The 22520-nt window shown below is 42.2% G+C and overlaps 2 protein-coding genes across 2 annotated transcripts; both read left to right on the top strand.

Moving 5' to 3' along the window:
* The first annotated feature begins 1259 nt into the window (after positions 1–1259).
* LOC104567565 (disabled homolog 2-like) lies at positions 1260–21086 on the top strand. The gene is given in 15 exon segments (XM_088522494.1): positions 1260–1533; positions 2630–2711; positions 2713–2764; positions 3503–3601; positions 3907–4038; positions 5323–5406; positions 5662–5685; positions 5967–6014; positions 6183–6241; positions 7060–7699; positions 15798–15951; positions 16521–17048; positions 17563–17654; positions 19939–20006; positions 20799–21086. Coding segments are annotated over 14 exon segments (2151 nt in total). The 5' UTR covers positions 1260–1439; the 3' UTR covers positions 20002–20006; positions 20799–21086.
* On the top strand, positions 13959–15162 carry LOC148595094 (endogenous retrovirus group 3 member 1 Env polyprotein-like). The gene is made up of 2 exons (XM_088522489.1): positions 13959–14775; positions 15152–15162. The coding sequence occupies exons 1-2, from the start codon at positions 13959–13961 to the stop codon at positions 15160–15162; spliced, it is 828 nt and encodes a 275-aa protein (XP_088378615.1).
* Positions 21087–22520: the final 1434 nt, after the last annotated feature.

Genomic DNA, 22520 nt, shown 5'->3' with positions numbered 1-22520 from the left:
TATTAAAGCAACTTTTATCTATCCCTGCCTGTATCCCTGCTTACCTGTTAGACTTATTCTTAAGGGTATTGAGCCCTTAAGAGGTATGATGAATGACTGCTGTGGTCTGACAGGCCTCATCAGGTGATGTGTCAGATCTAAGATAAAGGTTGGGAGGGAATATGTCCTGTAAACAAACCGTCTGGAAAATTTTCAGATTTTCTTCTCAAAGTATTGACAAAAAATAGGTGAATCATTGCAAATGCTCCCAGGCTTGCTGTGGAGAACCTGAAACTTCCGTGTATTTCTGCTCACTGTCTTCCACCTCAGGGTTTTTTGCTGTGTAGCTACAAGCAAATAAACAAACAGCTTCCACAGACTCAAGACAGGCATGAGTGAATAGAGTTTCAAGATGGCAGCCTAAAGTGGTAGAGCTTCACATTTGTCAAGGTACTTGTGCATATTTGGCCCTTTCTAGGATATCTGGTAGTTATTGTATTTGACTCTGATGTAAAACTCAGATGCACTCAGCTCTGCCTGTCATAGTCACAGTGAGTAACTCTCCAACTGCACCATGGAGCAGGGTCATTGGCAGGCAGGTTTAGGGCACCTTGAGGTTGCTGCTGCTTTCTGGACAGAGCATCCTAGAGAGCGGGTCTTAGCTCCATTTGTGTACTGTCCTTCCGCAACAGTTTTTCTAAACAAGTAACCCTTTAGATGAGTGGGTAAATAACTACTGATTCAGTCACAATTCTGCCTTTTCTTTCTCTCAGTTTCTAAATAGATGCAGTGAAGAGCAGTCATAGATAGACTATTTTTCATCTTAACTTTAGTGGGATATATTTTGGGAGGAAGGGGGTGTGAAAAACTTAAGAGCACTTGGATACTGTTCAGAAAACTTTTTTTTTTCCTAGAATGAAATTTTGGTTTGTAGTCTAAGGAATTGATTTGCTTTTATTTATTTAGTGTTACCACCTCAGACTTCCATTACTTACAGAAGCATGAATGAAACTTAATGGTTTCTTATGAGTACTGTTATCTTCCTAAGTGTATTTGAACAGATTCTAGCAAATTTCTTGCATTCGCTTCCATCTTACTGAGTCACTGCTAGCAATGCTGAAGAAGAATTTAGCAATATACTTTAAGTGCTATAAATAGCCTTAAAGGTGTTTATAATTTTTTTAAAAAAAAAGCTTGACAGATTTGAACATAATGATGTAATTACAGCATTTAGGTGCAACTTCTTGGTCTTTGTAGCATGAGAACAGTCATTGATTCACAGTTTCTGTATGAACTACTGCTAAAATTGTCATGCTTTACTGGACTTAATTATTCAGCAAAAGAAACGCTGAACTAACAGGTCTAACACCCCCCCCCCCCCCAAGGAAAAATATTATGCCTGCCTACTGATTGCTATTGTGATTTAAATCACAGCAAGTATAACTGACCACTATCTCATCATGTCTACTGAAGCTGAAACTACTACTATCAGCAGCCAGCCTGAGCAGCAGGCTCCACCAAAAACACAGCCTTCAAAGAAAGAAGAAAAGAAAGGTAGGGAACTTGAGTACTTCTTTTATAAAGGTCTCCTTAAACTTCTTGTACTTGCCTAAATCTAGGATCTGACTCATAGTGACAGGAACTCGGAGGTTTCATGCTGACTGAAGGAATGAATAAATAAACTAGTAAAATCTAACCAGAAGGCAGGCTTTAACCTTTGAAAGCATTTTCTAGGTTTTAGTTCCTGACTCTTGTTCTTATAGTCGGGCTCAGGGGCTTTAACAAGCCATTGAGAGTCGGAGGAAATGAAAGGCTTCCTACAAGGTAGCTCCTTTCCCAGCAGTATCCAGGTAGCTGCCAGTGTGAACCTGTGATCAGATGTGCTCCCTGCCCAAGAGGGAGTGAGGTGTGACATGCTGCATGCATACAGTTTTATGTTCAGAGAAGCTGGAGAAATCTGCAAATCAGATAATAGACTTCGGATAGGGTAGGTCATACAAACACCTTGGTACAGAAAATCTAGGTACCCACTAAGTATGCTGGGTATTCAGAAAGGAAAACAAAGGAGTTCAGGAAAGTAGAAGGAACAGGGAGACAGCAAATACAGCAAAATCCTGAGTTATTGCTGGGATGGAGGTGCTGGGACTCGTTTTAGAGCTAACAATACTGATGGAAAGTTCTAGCACAGTGCTTAGCTAAACTGATACAGGCTAAGAAGAGCTGTGACTGTACTAGGCCACCTAGATGAACATTAGATGTGACAAATAAGGGACTGGCATCTGAAAGATTTACTCAACATTCAGCCAGGCATAAGTACTACTTCTAGTGTTGTTACCTAGTGATCATAACTAACTGGGTGATCCCTATAAATCTCTAAGTCTTCTATCCATCGTGTGACAAATGCTTTCATGTGGTCCCCAAATATTAAGCATTGGGATCCACTCTTTGGAGAGAGCCTGAACTCTGCAAGAGCGCTATGACTTTAAAGGAGTAAAAACTTACCTTGTTGTGTATGCATTGCTGGAAGGTCTAATTGCAAAGTAAGTTATGGTTAAGAGACAATTTTAAATACTAATAGCAGATGTATTTTTTTTGTAATAAACGCTAAACCACAACTTAGACTTTTTAAAAAACTTTTCTATATCTCCAGGGTCAGGAAAGACAGATGAATCTCTCTCGGCTAGATTCAAAGGTGATGGTGTAAGATACAAAGCTAAACTAATTGGCATTGATGCCAGAAGCAAGAGGAGACAAAATGAGTCAGGATTCAATCATGAAGCTGAAGGTAAAGGCTTGAGCTGGTAATGTGAGGAATATGTTCTGTTCAGCTCCCAGAAAGCAGATCAAATGGTCATTTTGAGACAATTGTAAACTATGGCTTAATGGTAGTAACAGCAGTACCCTAGATAGAAGCTGCCTCTAAATCTGTAACCTGTTGCTCAAAGGACAGTGATTTTTTTTTAAAGCAGTTCATCAAGCCTCTTTAATGTCTTTGAAATGCTCCCATAATGATGGGTCTCATTATTATTCATATTGGGTGCTCAAGTGTGGACTTTATCCACACTTGGATGAGGGGCAGGAAACTCCGGACAACTTTATATAAGAATGCAAAGCACAAGCTGATATACTATGGCAATGTAGACATTTGGTGACATAGATGAATAAAAAAATAAACGGGAAACTGCAGCAACAAAGATAACTCTATTTTTGGAAAGCAGAATCCTCACATAGCTTCATTCAGGCCAGGAGGCTGTATCAACTGCTGCAGCAGTCTTGTGAACTAAGATAGGAAGTTTTAAAGCTCTTTAACAAAGGAAAATTAATCTGGTTCTGAGTTGTTGCTTCTAATCTAGTCAAGCATGTTGCAAGCGTAATGCTATTCTAACAACAGAGTTGCATAGGAGTAACTGGAATAACTCTAATAATAGAGACACAATATGGGCTCATAAGGAGCTAAGGACGCAAACTAAGGCACAAAACATAACTGAATTCTCATCAGTACTTCAATATTGGTGTTCTCCAGGGAATGGCAGTGGCAGCCCGTTCCCAGGGTCAGCACAAACAGAAGATATGGCTAAACATCTCTCTCTCTGGTATCAAGATAATGGATGAGAAAACTGGGGTAAGAAATGACTCCATTGTTATAATGTGGCTCAAAAAAGTGAGCAACTTGGGAGCTAGACTAACATAAACTAGTGCCTAATGGCACTATGGAGGGGGGCCCCCCTCTGAGACCCTGGAAGGGGAATAGGTTGTAACATGGTTATCTTTGTCAGGAGACTCCAGCATCCTATTGTGGCTTATGAAAACCTGAAAAATTAATCTTAAACTGGAGGCATCTGAGTCTTTCACCTGGGCTATAGAGAAGGGCAGCTGTAGTGTCTTCTGCAGTTCAAACAGGTACTTATTTTTTTTTCCTGATTCTAGGTTATAGAGCGTGAGCATCCTGTGAACAAAATCTCCTTTATTGCTCGGGATGTAACAGACAACCGGGCCTTTGGCTATATTTGTGGAGGAGAAGGCCAACACCATTTTTTTGCAATAAAAACAGCACAGCAGGTAGGGAAATATAGCATGAAAACTTAACAACTGATTAATCTGTCTAGAGTTTTACTTGTAGCTGTATAAGATGTAGGGGAACATCAGCACAGATGGTTCCAGTTTATCTTGCTAATGGCTTCCACTAGATATGGATAAGTTCAGCAAAATTAATCGTGGTAAGCAAGAACATGAAGTGTTTTAATTGTAGACTTCAAAGATTAAGGTGAACAAGATGAAAAGCCATTGCCATATAGTTGATGTCTATTGCCCCTCTCTAGAGAAAGGACTAAACTATTAGAATGGCTTTCTGTAGCTGGATGTTAACTACAATACTGAATAACCAAACTATAGATGTCTTTACTTGCTGTTTCTAACACCCAAACTTCTCTAGCTGGGGACTAAGCTCAACTTCAATAGCTCTAGACTGCTGCAGCTATACTGCTTGTGGAAATCAACTCTTGAAATCTCTCCCCCTGGAATTGTGTATCTAGAATCCTTGAGTAAGAAAATGGTCAAAGGATCTGCTGGACAGGTCTCACATTACCTGTGAGTATCAAGTCAAAGGTGTCCCTAGTGCCTGAACAGGACTTGTCCTGTTCTAGACACTGATACAGCTGCTTTATGCCTCAAGCAACACTCCCAAATCAGTTGAGTGATATGGCTTAACCTACCACCATCTCAGCAACAGCACAAACCATTCCAGCCGATTGTGAATAAGTGACTCGAACAGGGCCCCCTCTAGGCAGGAGCTACCACTCCTTTCTTGGTCACTCTAGACTTTCATTCTGATACAGATACTGTTTCAAACTGGTGTCTCTTTCAAGCATTTGAGGCTGTGGCAGTCCTACCTTATGCCTGCCTCACTGACAAGCCATTTGAACCCTGTTTAAATGTAGGATTAGTTATAAAAGCTTTCTCCAGGACCAGTGTTGGAATAGAGGGATGACCAACTTGAATTTTTCTTGTGAGACTCTTACCACATAGCTTTGCACTTTTGAGGAAACAGGGTAAGGCCTTGTCAGGTGCATATGAAACCTTATACTACCTGCTTTTAGCATTCCTTCCTTCACCAAAAAAAAGCTTAACAGAAGGTACAGTAACAATTGATAACTGTTCTGGGCCTGTTGTGCCTTGCTATCCATGGACACTGCATGTTCTCTTCTATGCAGAAAATGCATCATCTTTTAGACTCTTGCTTTCCTTGTATCTATCAACCTTACTGTTGTACTTTTATGGCTCACTGGACTTCTGAAGCAAGCTGCAGTATAGCACATGGCCTAAAATCTTTTCCTTCTACTTCAGGCTGAGCCTCTAGTTGTTGATCTTAAGGACCTCTTCCAGCTAATATATAATACAAAGAAAAAGGAGGAGGAAGACAAGAAAAAGGCAAGTAAAACTTATATAAACTAATCTAGCTTATATAAATGTAAAGCCTGTTGCAGCTCTGACTTGGCTTGTGGGCTCTTGTGAGACTTGATATTAAAGTCTTGATATCTAGGCCTGGGGTTGTTTTAGGTCAGTGATTAATAGTTTTAATACCAACAGTTTGAAGACCTCACACATCTGGTAAGGTATTGAAAGCAAAAGACTCTGAATAAACTACTTGACATACAGATGCTAAAATCCTCTTTTCCTCTCCGGAGTGAAGAAGTCAATAAGACTGAGGTAAGTTGAACTTTGGCTCAGCTTCTCTTGAAAATGTATGCTGCTGTGACCCTGCTAGTCTTGACTTCTCTATACACTAGCAGTATATAGAGGCAGTGTTAGATGCCCATTGGAAAGTTCCACTGGAAATAGGATTAAAAGGGATCTATAGAATTAATTCTGAGTAGTGATCTCCCATATTTCACTTCTGTATTACTTGCCTTAAACAAGGGACTTTCGTACTTAGATGAGCAAGTTTTGATACTCCTCTCATCACTGACACTGTTGTCCATCTAATCTAGAATGGTAATGAAGCACTACCTGCTGATCAGGCTGACAAACTGAAACTGGTAAGTGAAATTGTAGAGCTTTATGCTGATCCTATTAAGGAGTTTTTAACTCACCATCTCCCCATTATAGGGAAAATAGGTATTTATGCTTGCAGTAGATCTGCCTAATGCTTAATTCTTGCTCATGTAAGAGCAGATGCAAATTCTTTCAATATTTCTGGTTTCAAGGGAATTAACCAGATGAACTTGTTTGGGGATATGTCCACACTTCCTGATATGAGCAGTCCCACAGTAAGTAGAGCCTAGCTTAACTGTCTAAAGCTTCCTCAAAGTAAAAATGGTCCTACTGCTAAAATCTGTTTTGACTTTGTCAGTCCTGGTCTCACCAAGTTAGTTCTGGTCTCACCAAGGCACTTGCCTAGCTATGATCAATATATTATTGTCTTAGAGTTATAATAGGACCTACTTACTAACTGGAGTAGTTGATACTGCTTTTGACTTAGCCATCAGAGTTTACTTGGGACTAGTTGGCAAAGAGACAATTCTCTGTTAGTCATTGTTGCAATAGGTGTCACTCTAGCAAGTGACTCAGTCCTGGTGCTCTTCTAGGTCTTGCTTGGTGGAGAGACAGAATGTAACTTTTTCCACTTGTGAATAGCTTTCTAATCTTGCTCTGAAGGCCAGGCTGTGCTAGCTTATGAAATCATGTTGTCTTATTGTGACTGCAGCTTACTAAAACAAAGGACTAGAACTCAAATGGGTGTGCTTGATTGCAGCAAAAGCTTAAGTATAATTAGTGTTTAATGATTATCTAACCTTTAGACAGTAAAAGTCTTGTACCAAACTAAAGAATCTTAAAACTGGTGCTTTTAACACTGAGTTTCTGAAACTGAGCAGCCTTGATCTCATGAGCGTTTTCAGTGCATGTCTTAAAGCTTAGTTTTACAAGCCATATAACTTCATACTGATCTAGTATTTGCTTTGAGTGAAGTATTGCCTGCCAAGGCTACCTTTTTTTTTTAAAAAAAAAAAAAAAGGTTTTTTTTTTTTTGTACTATGAAACAAGTAATATGAAAAACTAACTCTATTTTTCCTTCTGAACAAAAACTGAAACTAAAGAGATTCTGTTAGTGGATCTAAATTCTGCAATTGAGACCAAATAGACTTTTACAGAAGAAGATCTCTTCTTGAATGGCATCACAACCTCTCTTCCACAACCAAAGTCACAGCCACCTTTCTTGCCTGAGGCTTCTTTTTCTGCCAGTCTCAGCTTCTTTCCCACACCTAATCCAGACCCTTTCAGTGATGATTCTTTTGCACAGCCAGATCAACCTGCACAGCCTTCATTTGATTCTCTAGAATCTGCCGATCAGAAGAAGGAAGGTCTGGGTACCTTGACACCAGTGGGTAATGGTGCTTCAAATAGTGATATTGACTACTTTGGTAAATGGTTTGACCAGATTTCTAATAGAACTGGCAAACGAGAAGCACTCACAAGTCAGTGGCCATTTGAGAGTAAACTGCCTGCAGCAAGAACTCCAAATGGGGTACCAGAGAGAGAACAGAATGGCTTTCTTAAAGCCCCATCAAACCTGTTTGTGGAAGGGCCTTCCAAAGGAGTAACTCTGCAGAATGGAGTAAAGCTGGATTCAGAAAGCAATATCCAGCTCATGTCACATGAGTCTATAACAATTAGCCCACCACCACAAAGTACCAAGCCAGGAAGAGGAAGGAGGTCTGTCAAGGTGAACAAAGTTCAAGTAATTACTGGTGAAATGCATGCTCTTAGAGAAGCTGAGTGAAGGAAGCTTTCCTTTCTCCATACTGTATAACTGGCTAAGCAGCTTCACAATGCAGCTACTACTCTTCCACCCACCATGCTTCCTCTAGCCTCTCTGCAGTCATGGCATGTTCTAACTTTCAAGAATGCTTTATAGTAGCTATGATCACTAAATTATGTATACTTTTTTTCATTAATGCTTCCATACTTCTGTAAAGGTCTGGTAAGTATGCTGCAATGTATACTGATACTTGATGTAATGCCAGAACTTCTTGCCATAGCTGTGTGCCTGTCTTCCTGTAGTTCCTCAGCAATGAGGAATGCTAGTACTAGTTTACTAAAACCTATGTAGTTTGACAGCATCTGCCTCCTGAAGGCAAACTTCACTTGGCTGGCTAGGTGGCAGAAGTGGATCCAGGTCAGTTGCATTTCTCCTGTACTTAAACAGTGCAAAACCTGGTTATTATCCATGATACAACTGGTATGTACCATATTTGGAGCAATTTCAAGTATTGTAGCTTTATCTCTCCAGGGGCTATTGTAGAATCAGCAGGAATGTTATATAGGTGTCATTCTTATTAGTCTAGCAATTGATTTGATTACTTTAAGTCTTATTCTTTGACAGTTGTGGAGGCCTGCTTTGGAGACGGAAGTGCTGAATGCCTTGGTAGTGGACGATTGACCACAAGGACGAATGTCTTATCAGCAAGGAGCAAAGCAGGAAAAGGAGGAGGACAACAACAGCATGTGGAATGTCTTGTCAGCAGATGAGGAACAAAGCAAGGAAAAGAAGATAACCACAACTGCATGGCTGGCAAGATGCTGATTGGTTGTAATCTTTGCAACACTTGTGTTAAAAGAGTATAAAAGGAGTTGGTTTGAGAATAAAGTTGTCTCACTCTGCATCCCAGACTGAGTCCGTTCTTTCGCAAGGTGCAACAAATGGCGCCCAACGTGGGGCACGAAGACTAGCTCTCTCTTGGCTGCACCGCCCAGCTGAACTCCCGGGATTCACGCTGAAAGGAAGCGTAAGGATCACGCTGAAAGGAAGCGTCCTTTGTGTGCACACCAACACCTCTTGAAAGGAAAGAGGTAAGCAGCTGGGGACTATGGGGCTACACTTAACGAAGGAACAAAAAGATGTTTTAGAAGCCTTTTCTAAGATCTTAAAACAACAGGGCAAGAAATTAGATGAGGAAGATCTACAAAAGGTTCTTGCATGGGCTTCTAAAAACGATCCCTCCGTGAACAGTAAGAACGTATTTGATACGGAGAAGTGGGACCAAATTGGGGTCCGATTATGGGACTGTGCCACTCGCGGTGATAAGGCTGCTGCTGGCCTGTTGCCACAATGGCGAGTTGTATTCGAAACGCTGAAATCTCACAGTGGGCCGCAGTTGAACACAAATGACGGAGTCGAGGCTCCTGCCATCCCCTCCGTGCCTCCATTACCTCAGTCATGTCCTGATGAGAATCAGGAAACAAAATGCGCTACAAAAGCCTTCACGGTACAGTCGCCTGATGACCAGGACGATGATCCTTTTGACCCGGGTCCTATTAACCCTGAGAAGGAACCAGACCTATACTCCCTGGATCTGCATGATAAATGGGCTTCAGTAAAACGAGGAGCAAAACAGGCGGGGGATGTGGGCATGCTGAAAGCCTTCCCCGTTATCTATGCGCCAGACCAGAATCCGCGCTGGGAAGGATTGTCATACAATCTTATTAAGGACGTGCGGCGCACGGTGACAGATCATGGCCTTGGCGCACCATATACCACCCACCTTATACAATCTCTTTGTGATTCTTCGGTTTTTACTCCTCACGATTTTAAAACTTTGTTTCGCCTGATTATGACTGATATGCAATATACGATGTGGGAGTCAAAAATGAGACAGCTTGCTCGAGCACAGGGGGAGGAAAACCAGCGCCAGTCAAAAAGAGGTCCTTTACGGACTGTTACTGTGGACATGCTAATGGGGGAGGGTGACCACAGTGCCACAACAGCACAAGCAGGAATTCCCCCTGAGGGCCTGCAGCAAGTTAAGGCACTTGCTCTCCGCGCCCTTAAGGCCGTCCCGGAGGCTGGTAAACAACGACAGCCTTTTGTTACCATAAGACAAGATGCGAATGAGCCTTACATGAAGTTTTTAGATAGGCTTAATGAGGCTCTGGAGAAGCAAATTGATAATGAACAAGCACGAAGCTACATTTTTAAACAACTAGCAATTGAGAACGCTAACCCTGATTGCCAGAGAGTTTTGCGAACACTAAAAGATCCTACTATTGATGACATGCTGAAGGCGTGCATTAACGTCGGCTCTAAACTGTATGAATGTTCTCTGATGGCCGAGACGTTTGCAACAATGTCTATGAAAAATCCATGCTTTGCTTGTGGCCAATTTGGTCATATCCGTAAATACTGTCCAAAAAGGCAAGCAAACAGAGGAGCGCCTGGAATATGTCCGCGCTGTCACAAAGGACGACACTATGTTAATCAGTGTCGATCAAAATTTGATAAGGAAGGTCAACCATTAGCCCCTTCGGGAAACTTCAAGCGCAGCGCGGCGAGGGGTCGCGCTGTGACAGCAAATCACCCCTCAGAGCGGCCTCACCAGGAAGCAGCCGCCGCTTGTGCGCCAGCACAGGGGGCAGCGCCGGTGTGGACCTGGCCACCACAATAGAAGTGCTAATTACTGATACATCAGTTGTGCTAATTCCAACTGGTGTCCATGGCCCCCTGGGGCGAGGAATGGCAGCACTATTGATTGGGCGGTCTTCAACAAGGAGACAAGGGCTGTTTGTGTTACCTGCAGTTATCAATGCAGATTTCAAAGGAGAAATAAAGATAATGGTATGGGCTCCGATACCACCCTGTACTGTGCCAGCGGGGAGCCAAATAGCACAATTAGTATACTTTTTACCACAGACACCAAATGCTGCAAAAACTAAACGCGGCATAGGCTCTTTTGGGTCCACGGGACAACCAGAGATTTTCTGGACTCAACAGATAACTATGAATCGCCCACAGATATCCTGTATACTACAATCAGGAGTGACAAAGTTTAATGCACAAGGAATTTTAGATAGCGGAGCGGACGTTACAGTCATCGCTGCCTCGCAATGGCCAAACAGTTTACCCCTGGTGAATGCGCATACATCGCTTTCGGGAATTGGTGGGCAGAGTACCCCAATGCAAAGCGAAAGCTTGATAAATATTATTGGTCCGGAAGGGAGAACCGCAACCATTAGACCATTTATATTGCCTGGATCCGTTACCCTGTGGGGGAGAGACTGTTTGAGTCAATGGGGCATGCAGTTAAGTACAGATTTTTCTTAGGGGCTACTATCCAGCAGCAGGTCCAACCCTTGATCTGGAAAACAGACAAGCCGGTATGGGTGGATCAGTGGCCCCTTCCACGAAATAAACTGCTGCAGTTACACAAGTTAGTAGAGGAACAATTGCAAGCTGGACATATAGTTCCTACTACAAGCCCCTGGAATACACCAGTTTTTGTAATTCAAAAGAAAAATAATTCCTGGAGATTTTTACATGACCTTAGAAAAATCAATGAGGTCATTGAAGATATGGGAGCCTTACAGCCTGGACTCCCTTCTCCAGCGATGTTACCTCAAACATGGACTTTGATCATAATAGATTTGAAAGACTGTTTCTTTACCATTCCACTTGCACCACAGGATGCACCTCGGTTTGCATTTTCTGTACCTTCCATCAATGCTATGGAACCCCATAACAGATATCATTGGAAAGTTTTGCCACAAGGCATGAAAAATAGTCCTACATTATGTCAACAATTTGTGGCAGCAGTCTTAAGTCCAGTACGGAAGTATTTCAACAACGTCCTCATCTATCACTATATGGATGACATATTGATTGCTGCAGAGCAAAAGGAAACAGCACAAGAGGCTCTGCGTCAGATTACGCGAGCAGCATCGGCTGCAGGATTAAAAATTGCAGAAGATAAAGTACAGGAAACTCCGCCTTGGCGATATTTAGGATGGAGAATTTCTGATCATCAAATTCGACCACAATTATTGACTCTAAAGACAGACATAAAAACTTTAAATGGTCTTCAAAAACTTTTGGGAACTATTAACTGGATCCGTCCCTCCCTAGGGATTTCCACGGAGGAATTACATCCTCTATTTAAGCTTTTAGAAGGAGACACAAGTTTGACATCCCCAAGGAAGCTTACCCCTCCTGCGCAAGCTGCACTTGACAAAGTTGTGAACAAATTAACCACTCAGACTGTTCACAGACGAAAGCAGAACTATCCTATCAGTCTTTTTGTTTTTTATTCTAGCTTCCAACCTTATGGCCTGTTAGCACAATGGATACCACAGGATGCATGTCCGTTAATAATCTTAGAATGGGTGTTTCTACCTCATAATTTTGGCAAAACTGTCACCACTGCTATTGATATGATTGCGATGGTTATTCAAAAAGGAAGAGAGGTTAGATAGAGCAGTGATGATTTTTATGTCGCTTGAAAGTTGATACAATTACCTTGATTATCGTCCTTGGACCTAACTCACCAGTCTTTTGTTTTTCAGTGTGCCTTGGCAGATTATCCAGGACAAATAAGTATCCACTTTCCAGGACATAAAATCATACAGTCTTTTAACTCTCTTTCTCTATTACCTGTTTCCCATTTGAGCCTTACGCCAATACCTGATGCTCTTACAGTATTTACTGACGGCTCAGGTAGGACAGGGCGTGCAGTTGTAGTCTGGAAAAATGATGAAGGGCATTGGGAGAGCGACGTACATGTTGTCACAGGCTCACCACAAATAGTGGAATTATCAGCGGTCATCCGCGTCTTTACGCGATGGCCCTCTGCAGTTAACATTATAACAGACTCTGCCTATGTCGCAGGGTTAGTCTCTAGATTAGAACACTCCTTTTTAAAAGAGGTTTCAAACGAGACCCTCTTTGCGCTTCTCTGGAAGCTCAGATGGCTATTAAACAGAAGGATTTATCCATACTTTATCCAACATGTACGCTCGCACACCTCACTGCCTGGACCTATTAGCGAAGGTAATGCTCAAGCAGACAGCCTTGCAGGAGCTGTAGTTCTACCAGATCGCTTTGCACAAGCACGCTTGTCGCATGATTTTTATCACCAAAATGCAAAAGCGTTACGGAGGTCGTTCCGATTGACTCAGGAACAAGCTAGACAAATCATACAGTCATGCCCAGACTGCCAACGCATTTTACCAGTACCATCCATTGGAGTAAACCCTCGTGGTCTTTCTGCGCTTGAAATTTGGCAATCAGATGTAACTCATATCCCTGAATTTGGCAGATTTAAATATGTGCATGTTTCTGTTGATACCTTCTCATCCTGTATCTATGCTTCTGTACATACAGGTGAGAAGGCCAAAGATGTATGTCGACACTTTATGATGGCCTTTGCAATGTTAGGAGTGCCAAAAACTATAAAAACTGACAATGGTCCAGCTTATATAGCACAAAAAACGCAAATATTCTTTCAACAATGGGGAATCCAACACATCACAGGTATCCCCCATTCACCCACAGGCCAAGCGATTATTGAGCGTACACATGGCACCCTTAAGAATATGCTACAAAAACAAAAAAAGGGGAGCGTAGGGTTATCCCCACAGGAACGCATAGCAAAAGCTTGCTATGTGTTGAATTTTTTAAATTACTGGACAGAAGAAGGACCCCCTATATACCGACATTTTGATTCACACAGACAACACAAAGTTCAGGAAAAAGCCCAGGTTGTAGCCAAAAACCCACAGACGAATCAGTGGGAAGGGCCTTTTCCTTTAATAACCTGGGGTAGAGGATATGCTTGTGTTTCTACAGGCACAGGGCCAAGATGGGTACCTGCTCGATGGATCAAGCCTTTCTTATCACAGTCATCATCATCATCTGCACCGTGACATCACCCACACCGCAGTGGATGCCACCCCAGCCTAAAACTAACATATGGGTAACTCTGGCCAATCAAACGGGACAGGACACGTTATGTTTGTCATTATCTAGTCCAGGAAATCCTTTTGTAACCTGTCTGGTAGGACAACCTGTTGATGATTGGCAGGTTCCCCTCGAAAGGCGTCCATATATAAGTGATAAACCAACTGACATAGTTGATAAGTGGAATAATTGGGTCCCATGGTTTCCAAAAATGAATATAGAGCCACAAGAGCTAGATTTGTTAGGATCAGTAAAAATGGATTATTGTGTGTATCTTAACTATACAGATGGATGGGCTAACTGGAAAGAAGGATCCCCTCCTCTCCCAGGATACAAAAGACGAGATCCAAAGGATCCGGAGCCACATAAAATACAATGGCTGAATGCTACCCTACCGGAGTATAGAAATGCCACTGCATGGTGCAACTATACTGCCGCAAAATTAACCTTATCTGGTAGATACCCACTCAAATTACCAAAGGGCCTATTTCTAATTTGCGGAGATCGTGCCTGGCCTGGTATCCCCTCTCGCGCATGCGGAGGACCATGCAGCATTGGAAGGCTGACTCTATTAACACCCAACATTTCAATGATTAATAACCATAGAAAACGCCCCAAGCGCGCCATACACGCTTTTCAATCTGAGTGTGATGACCAAGTAACATTTTGGAACACTGCAGAAATCGTATCGGCATCTATATTTACACCCGGGGTGGCATCAGGGAAAGCGCTAGTAACCTTAAATAGGCTTGGTTGCTGGCTGGCAAAACAGACTAATGCTACTTCCCTGGCACTGAGTGGGCTATTGCTAGATGTTAATTCTGTTAGGCATGCTTCACTTCAAAATAGAGCTGCTATAGACTTTTTGTTGTTAGCACAAGGCCATGGGTGTCAGGATTTTGATGGACTCTGTTGCATGAATTTATCTGACCATTCGGAATCCATCCATAAAAGCACTGAAAATTTACAAAAAGGAGTGCAGAAGTTACACCAAGACGATGGTTTCAATATTTTGGGGAATCTTTTGGGGAATTTAGGATTAGCTACGTGGATTAAGGGATCATTGCAAATAGGTTTGATGTGCTTGATAATCTTTCTTTGCCTTTTAATTTGTATCCCATGTTTGTTAAAAACAATTCAGTGCTTAATAGACCGTGCCTTGAAACAGGCATTCTTCATAAATAAAGAAGGGGGAGATCGGGGGATCTCAAGGACAGACTCGAGAGTGTTGGTGGAGAGACCTTGGGAAAAGGACACTATTATGCTTGTTGGAATCAAACCATGGGAGTAAATGCAACAAACTAAACAATCTTTTGCTTAGCCATATTCACGCAAAGTTTCTAATTATTGTATTAACTGTATTTTGTTCATTTGTACTACCTGTATGTTGTACTAACTGTATTTTGTTTATTGTTAGTGTATCTGCCTTGTTTCTTATTATGTGTTCAGTGCTTGATTGATTGATCCTTTAACCAAGTTATGGCTGTTCAGCTAAAAACAGCTATGGCAACACCACAAACAAATAAAGAAGGGGGAGATGCGGAGGCCTGCTTTGGAGACGGAAGTGCTGAATGCCTTGGTAGTGGACGATTGACCACAAGGACGAATGTCTTATCAGCAAGGAGCAAAGCAGGAAAAGGAGGAGGACTACAACAGCATGTGGAATGTCTTGTCAGCAGATGAGGAACAAAGCAAGGAAAAGAAGATAACCACAACTGCACGGCTGGCAAGATGCTGATTGATTGTAATCTTTGCAACACTTGTGTTAAAAGAGTATAAAAGGAGTTGGTTTGAGAATAAAGTTGTCTCACTCTGCATCCCAGACTGAGTCCGTTCTTTCGCAAGGTGCAACAGACAGTAACTACACGTTGATGGTAGATGATGCTCATTTGATACATAGTATTAAATGAGTATTATATATGCTCAAACTGAATAGTGAGGTTTGAGACTTCTGTACTTGAGCCCTAGCAGAATACACTGAAGATGCTGCTCTGCAGTAGCTGTTATAAAAGCTTGTGTAGTTGCAGATTAGTGTCTTGATCTTGCTATCCAATACGTGGACAAGCTTTCTCACAACAGCTTTCTTACTTTCCAGACTGTATCAAGTGACTTGTTTAGTTCAGATTTGTTTGCACCAACTACCGAGAACCTTGGTTTGACTTCAGTGATGCAGCCAGGACCTGTGCCAACTAATCCACTGGACCTCTTCAAAGCAAGTCCTACCACAGCACCTCCACTGGTTGGCCTAGGTTAGTTCACAAAAGGAAACTCTTGCTCCAGTCTAACACATCTATTGATATCAATGTGGTGGTTCTAGTTCAGTTCTCTTCATGTACAATACTAAGTTCATATGCTTTTTTTGTCTATACTGGACTGTAAATTCTGCAAGTAGAACCCTAAATTCTGCTCTCCAAACTGGCTTTTCCTAGCTTAAACTTAAAGTAAACTTAAAGGACAGCTTGCTGGTTCAGTTGCACAAGATCAGGTGTGCCAGCCACAACTTGTAAAGCCAGGGTAACATCACTATGGTCTTATAGCTTTAGCCTTATAGACTTAACTGTCAGTAATTGTACAGTAGATGCTTCCATGACTAAATATGTTCTTATTGCTTGTTTAACAACCTCAGCTCCACTAAGGACTGAAAGAGCTGAGTAGAAGGTATATGTCTCCTTTCCCTGCCCTCAGCCAAATGCCTTTAAGTGTTAAGCAACAATTTTTTTTGCAAAGAGCATACGCAAAATATCTTACTGGTACCCTCAGTGGAATGAATGCACTTCTGCTTAGAGTTTAAGTTGCTGAGTAACAATCTCCCTCCCAGGTGGCTTCCCAGTAACTTCATCACTATGGAGTGCACAGACCTCTGCCTTCACTCAGGCTGCATCTGTCTTTCCTGGATCTATGATGCCTGCTCAGCCTACAGGATTTACTCAACCACTTAGTTTTGGTACTCAAGCAGTGTCAAGCTGGAACCAACCAGCATCTTCTGGTCCAGCACCCTCTCAGTCCCCTGGTCTGTGGGCACAGCCAGCACAAGTTCCATCTGCTTCCTGGGCACAGCCATCCAATGCTGTAAATCCATTCCAGAGTAGTGTATTCCCACATTCAACACTACCTGCTCAGACACCATCTGTACTGCCTTCTATGTCTACAACTGCTACCCCATCTCAGCCACCACCTAGAACTGCACCTCAGAAGGAACTATCCAAGAGAGAGAGTGATGACTTTATTGCTTTGGATGCACTTGGTCATAGAGAAATGAAGGATATCAAGGAAATGTTCAAAGACTTCCAGCTGACAAAGCCACCTGCAGTACCAGCAAGGAGAGGGGAGCAGCAAAGCCTTTCAGGTGCTAATGGAACTTTTGGTAGCTATTTTAGTAGTAAAGTAGGCATTCCTCAAGATACTACACATCATAGAATCCTTAAGGTTGGAAGGGACACTTAGAGATAATCTAGTCCAACATGATAACTTGGAAGCTAGCAAGTTGTCTGCCAAAATCTCTTCTGCTAGTATAGCTGTACAGGGAGTGGGGAGGCTGGCCACTGCCCTTTATCAGATAGTACTCAGTAAATAATTTTAGCCCTGAAATGGTGGATTCAGCAGTTGCTTCCCCTAATAACTTTTTCAAAAAACATAACCTGTAGCAGTGGCCAAACACTGACACCTAGTGACTAAACTATTTGATTAGCCCACACAAGTAAACTAGTTCCTGCCTAGAGTAAATGCACTGAAGTGAAGGCAGGACATAATTACTGGCCTATTAAGAGTAATATGTACTAGACTAGCTGGCCTTGCTATACAGAGAGCTGAGTATATGTCTGAAAGGTTTAGTAATGCAGCAGTATGTCTCTTCTACCTAGAACTTCCAAAGCCTGCTCCTCGACAGAGTGCTTTGCCAACTGACAGCCTGTTTGAAAGTCAGCCTAAAACAGACCTTTTCACCACCTCTACTGTAAGTACTAAAAAGCATGTTTTCCCTTGTGGTAGGGAAGCCTGTATTTGAGGGACAGTCCACTTCAGAAGCCAGAGAACAAAGCACTCTACATATCTGAGGGTGTAGCATTCTAGCGTAGCAGGGCGTTACTTGCAAGAAAGTTAACAAAGAATAATTCCACTTGCCTTGGATTTGTAACCAGCGTCCTGAGCTGGGAGGCACTACGGGGAGTCCTTCACTCCTGTATTGTGAGCTACTGCAAAATAGCATGACTGCAAGAGGCATACCTGGGCTGTGTTTAGCTCTGCAGAGTAGACTGAGTGCAGATACAGAACTCTCATTCATCAACTGGGAGGCTCCTATGCTTGGTATGTTCCAGGGGAGGAAGTGGCTTAACCACATCACTGTTTAGGACACAGCATTTGAAGCCCTGAATGGAAACTCTGGAGCAGTTCCAGAATATCTTAAGTTTGCATTCAGCAGTTGGGTAAAAGATCTCATTATGATGATACTGGCTGTGAAAATGTTGCAGTTGAAAGCCATAGTGGTAGTGGTGGTGGTGGGGGGGAAGGAGATATCAAATCAGTTTTGGATTCACAAACAGTCTGGGGACCGTAGGTCCGATCGCCTTCCTAGGAGCGAATCGAGTTCCCAAATAGTGTGATCCACTATAAGCTGGACTCTGGCAGTATCGGATTCACGAACAGTCTGTGGACTGTAGGTCCAATCGCCTCCCCCCAAACAAGTAGTCGAGTTCACAAACAGTATGATTTATTCAAATGCAACATTTACAAAGCAGGTTTCAGATGTCAGTACAGGAAATTCTCTACTACAGCATGGGGTTTTAGCTAGCCCTGATGTACAAATGCGCAATCATCACTCACCCCAGAAGATGGGAGAGGGCTCTCAGTCTCGAGTCTCCTCAGGCGGCGTCCTGACGCAAGGGGAGGAAAGGGGGATCAGCGCATCAACTGATCCAGAATTTATGATGGAATCTTCCCTCTCACTTCTTAGTCTCCTCAGGCAGCGTCCCAGTCCGAGGGGAGGGAAGGGGGCTCAGCCTGTCAATTGACCCAAGAGTTACGATGGATTCTTCCCTCCTCCTTTTCATCCTTAGTTCACCTTTTATACTTTTCTTTACATTCAGGTGGAGCTTGAGTGACTAGAGTCATACTTAATATTGTTATTGATTGGTGAAAAAGTTTCTCGCTTTCATTTAAAGGTATAGTCAACCGAAAATCTAGAGTGCATGCTCGGTGAGGGGTGGTCGTACCTCGGAGGTGGGTAACTTTTGGGATGGAGGTGTGGTTTTCACATTATAATGAGCAAAGTTCAAGCAAAGTTCATCTGAAAGGAGTAGTTTGCCACTTTGCTGGCTCAGCACCGGACATTTTATCGTATATCTCCCATTAGACAGCCACTGTGCGGCTTATCAGCAGCCCAGCACAGGGAGTGCAACAGAGTTTGGCCGCGGTGTCTTCACCCCGCTCCATCCTCCATTACTCCCCTTTGCAGCTGCGAGGAGGGCAGATTGTGTTGCCCAGGGAACCGTGGAGGAGCAGAGTCCGTGCGTACCAACCATCCTGGAAGTGTCAACTGTGTATCACCCCAAGCAAGCTTTTGTAATGCCAAAACTTTGGTTGGGCCCTAGTTTTCCTCTCAGTTCCTGCTTTCAAACAATTCTTCTGTGAAGGCATAGTACCTTGTCAGTAGATAATAGATGCCTTGTTAGTAGATCGTTAATCGCAAGAATGCCTTAGCAGTGCACGGTTGATGGGCTGACTAGCAAGGACTAATGTCTTATCAGCAAAGAGCAAAGCAGGAAAAGGAGGAGGACTACAACCGCATGTGGAATATCTTGTTAGCAGATAAGGAACAAAGCAAGGAGAAGAAGATAACCACAACTGCAGGGCTGGCAGGATGCTGATTGATTGTAATTTTAGCAACACTTGTGTTAAAAGAGAATAAAAGGAGTTGGTTTGAGAATAAAGTTGTCTCACTCTGCATCCCAGACTGAGTCCGTTCTTTCGCAAGGTGCAACATTCTTCCACAAACAATTCTTCCACACTGGCTCAACTCCAAATGAGTATTCATCAGGTGTGCAGGCCTTCCTAACAGATACCTTGCCTCAGACTAATAGATAACTACAACATGACTTTAGACAGCTTTTCTCATAGTGGTATGTTTGATGCTTACATATTGAACACTCCAGAGTTTGGAACAGGAACTAGCTGATAGAACTATCTAGACTAAACTCGGTGAAACCTGAAAATTTGCTAACCTGCTATGGTCTTTCTCTTAGAAGGAATCTCAGAAACCACCTTCTGGTCCATTTGGTGATCCTTTTGGCAACCCATTTGCATAGATCAGGTAAGTCTTCCACTAATATATAACCTACTTTGTCCTTTGAACTTGGTTTGGAAAACTTCTGGCCAAGAGCTGTATAGAAGATGGCACTGGCTTAACTAGAAGGCCCCTTTGAAGTACTGCAAGCACTTGTCCGGCTCCTAAAAGAACTCTCTGCTAGAATATGTCTACTAAAACTTGTAAAGGCTTCTTTCTAGGTAAACCTAATCAATGTCCCTTTCTTAGAAATAAGGATCTTGATATTCTGTGAATTTAGATTTCAAGGCCAGAAGAGGTTTAGACTTACTTTCACAGAGAAAAGTTAATGAGTAAACATTCTGCAAAACTCAAAAGTACTGACCTAAATATCTTCAGGTATTTCCTTAAGCATGGTGTTAGCGCACAGTGCACTATATAGCTATCTCCTAAATATACAGGCTTTAAACTCCAAGTGAGAGTAAAACCATAATTGTAACTGAGGGTATTTGTCACTAGAGACTAATGAAAGTCTGAAAGGTGTGTGTTTTGGTTGGTTTGTGGGTTTGGGGGGGAGGGAGGGAAGGAGGTATGGTTTCTGCGTATGTGGTTGTCTTTTAACACTGACCAGAGAACATGAACTGCTAAACTAGCAACCCTATTCCATGTGTCTGTTTTTTTTTTTTTTTTTTTCCCCTGAGATACTCTGTCTAGTTTCTAACAGAAACTAAGTGTTGGTCTTTATCACCTTAGTTTTTTCTCTTAAAAGCTCTAAGCTCGTTTAAGCTGTAAAACTGCTACTTTTAACCATCCTAACTTAAGTCCTTTTCAGCATACTAGGCATAACCAGAAAAGGACAAATGGAATAATTGGATCTCTTCTCAACATGACTTTTCTACTTGTTTCATTTTGCTGTCTGCCACTCTTGCTGCCATTCCACAATGTCTGTAATCTAAAACACATCCAGGTGGATTGAAAAATGAACCCTCAAAGAACATACTGTGAAGAAGATTCAGGGTAAAGCAAGTAGGAAGTTGGACTCATGCTGCACATCCCAGTTCAAGTTGGTGGATGGTAATTTTACTTTAGTCTTGGCAGTCTTCCAGGGAAGAGCTTAGCAATGCTAAGTCATGTTGTCTTAAATATGGTCACCTCAATTGCTGTTTCTGTAGCACTTTCAGTTCCTATATTATAGGACAGTATGTACCTGGGGAAGAAATGCTACGTTCACATGAGGGAATTGAATTAGTAGCTAAAACTCCACATCTTCAACAGCTAGGTCAGTGCATGTTACTACAGCAGCAGCTAATTGTAAAGTAAGGTGGACACTACTCACTTCTAGTTGATGACTGGACATATGACTTGGTCTCTGAGCCACAAGGAGGTAAACCGTGTGGTAGGAAAAATCCAATACTTACCTATTCACCAAATGGTAAAACTAGCAGCCTGCCATAAGTGTGTAATAAAGTGACTAAGCTGTGGGGCTGTGGAACTGAGCAAACTTGCCCATAACAGAGCTCTGAGGGTACTGGAGGTCTACACCATAGTTGGGTAAGCTGTCATGGACACTAAACATTGTCTTGGTACTAATATGGCTTTTTTTTTTTTTTAAGGGAGGGAAATCTACTCACCTTTTTTTCTTAAGGTGGCTTGACAGACAAGTGGAACAAGCAGATAGGCTTCTTGCTTATATTTCAGTGAATGTCCCTGACATTACCTAGTGTGACAACTCAAACTAAGCAGTGTGGTGTGTTTCCAGTATGTTAGAAAACAAAGACAATCATAGCTTCACTCCATGCCTAGATTGCTAGGTAAATCTAGCTAGGTAAATCATGCTAGGTAAATCACCTCTGTGCTTTCAATGTGAGGTAGTTCTCCATCCCTTTGAAAGCAGTGCCTTTGTTAGCAAACCTCTTTACTAACAGACCTTTAAATCAGTTGGTTTATAACCAACTGTAACAGCTACTTTCTTGGCCAGTGGTGATGGCTGATGTTTTGAGTCTTTCTGTTCATACTAAGTATAAACTTGAAATAGTATTGTTAAATACCTAAGCTGAACTGGAGAGCTATAAAAATCAACTTGAAGACAGCCTTAGTATCCAATTAAGCCAGTCATGCAATTTGTCTTGTACATAAACCTCTTTTACACTTTCTGTAATGCAAAAAAGCTATGGATTATTTGTCCCAAACTGGAAATGCAGAAACTTATGGATGTTACACAGTTATAAACTGTCATATCTCAAACAATGTTACTTAATGACATTAAAAAGAAGCAACTCTTCATAGCAAATGAATGTAAGTGTGGCTGTTGATTCTGTCCTGCAAAACTCAACCCTGTGGCCTAGCTGGCATTTGTTGTTCAGAGCCTGCTAAGGATTGTTTCTGTCTCGTTCTTTCTTACTATGGCTGTCTTAGCATGGTCTTAAGCTTTGCCATAACTTTTTGGGTAAGTCTGAGTAGCCTCCTAGGCTGCCTCAACTCTACATAAAGCAAGCTGTTACTAGTTCATCCCATTAGCCCATGGACAGCTTGAGTTGGTCAATACTTCTGAGGCTAAAGATG

The sequence above is a fragment of the Tinamus guttatus genome, unplaced genomic scaffold (genome assembly GCF_059628265.1).
Source record: "Tinamus guttatus ecotype Peru unplaced genomic scaffold, ASM5962826v1 Tinamus_guttatus_pri_ptg000154l, whole genome shotgun sequence".
Taxonomy (NCBI): Eukaryota; Metazoa; Chordata; class Aves; order Tinamiformes; family Tinamidae; genus Tinamus; species Tinamus guttatus.
Note: the sequence above shows the minus strand (reverse complement) of the source record. Positions and strands in the feature narration are given on the sequence as shown.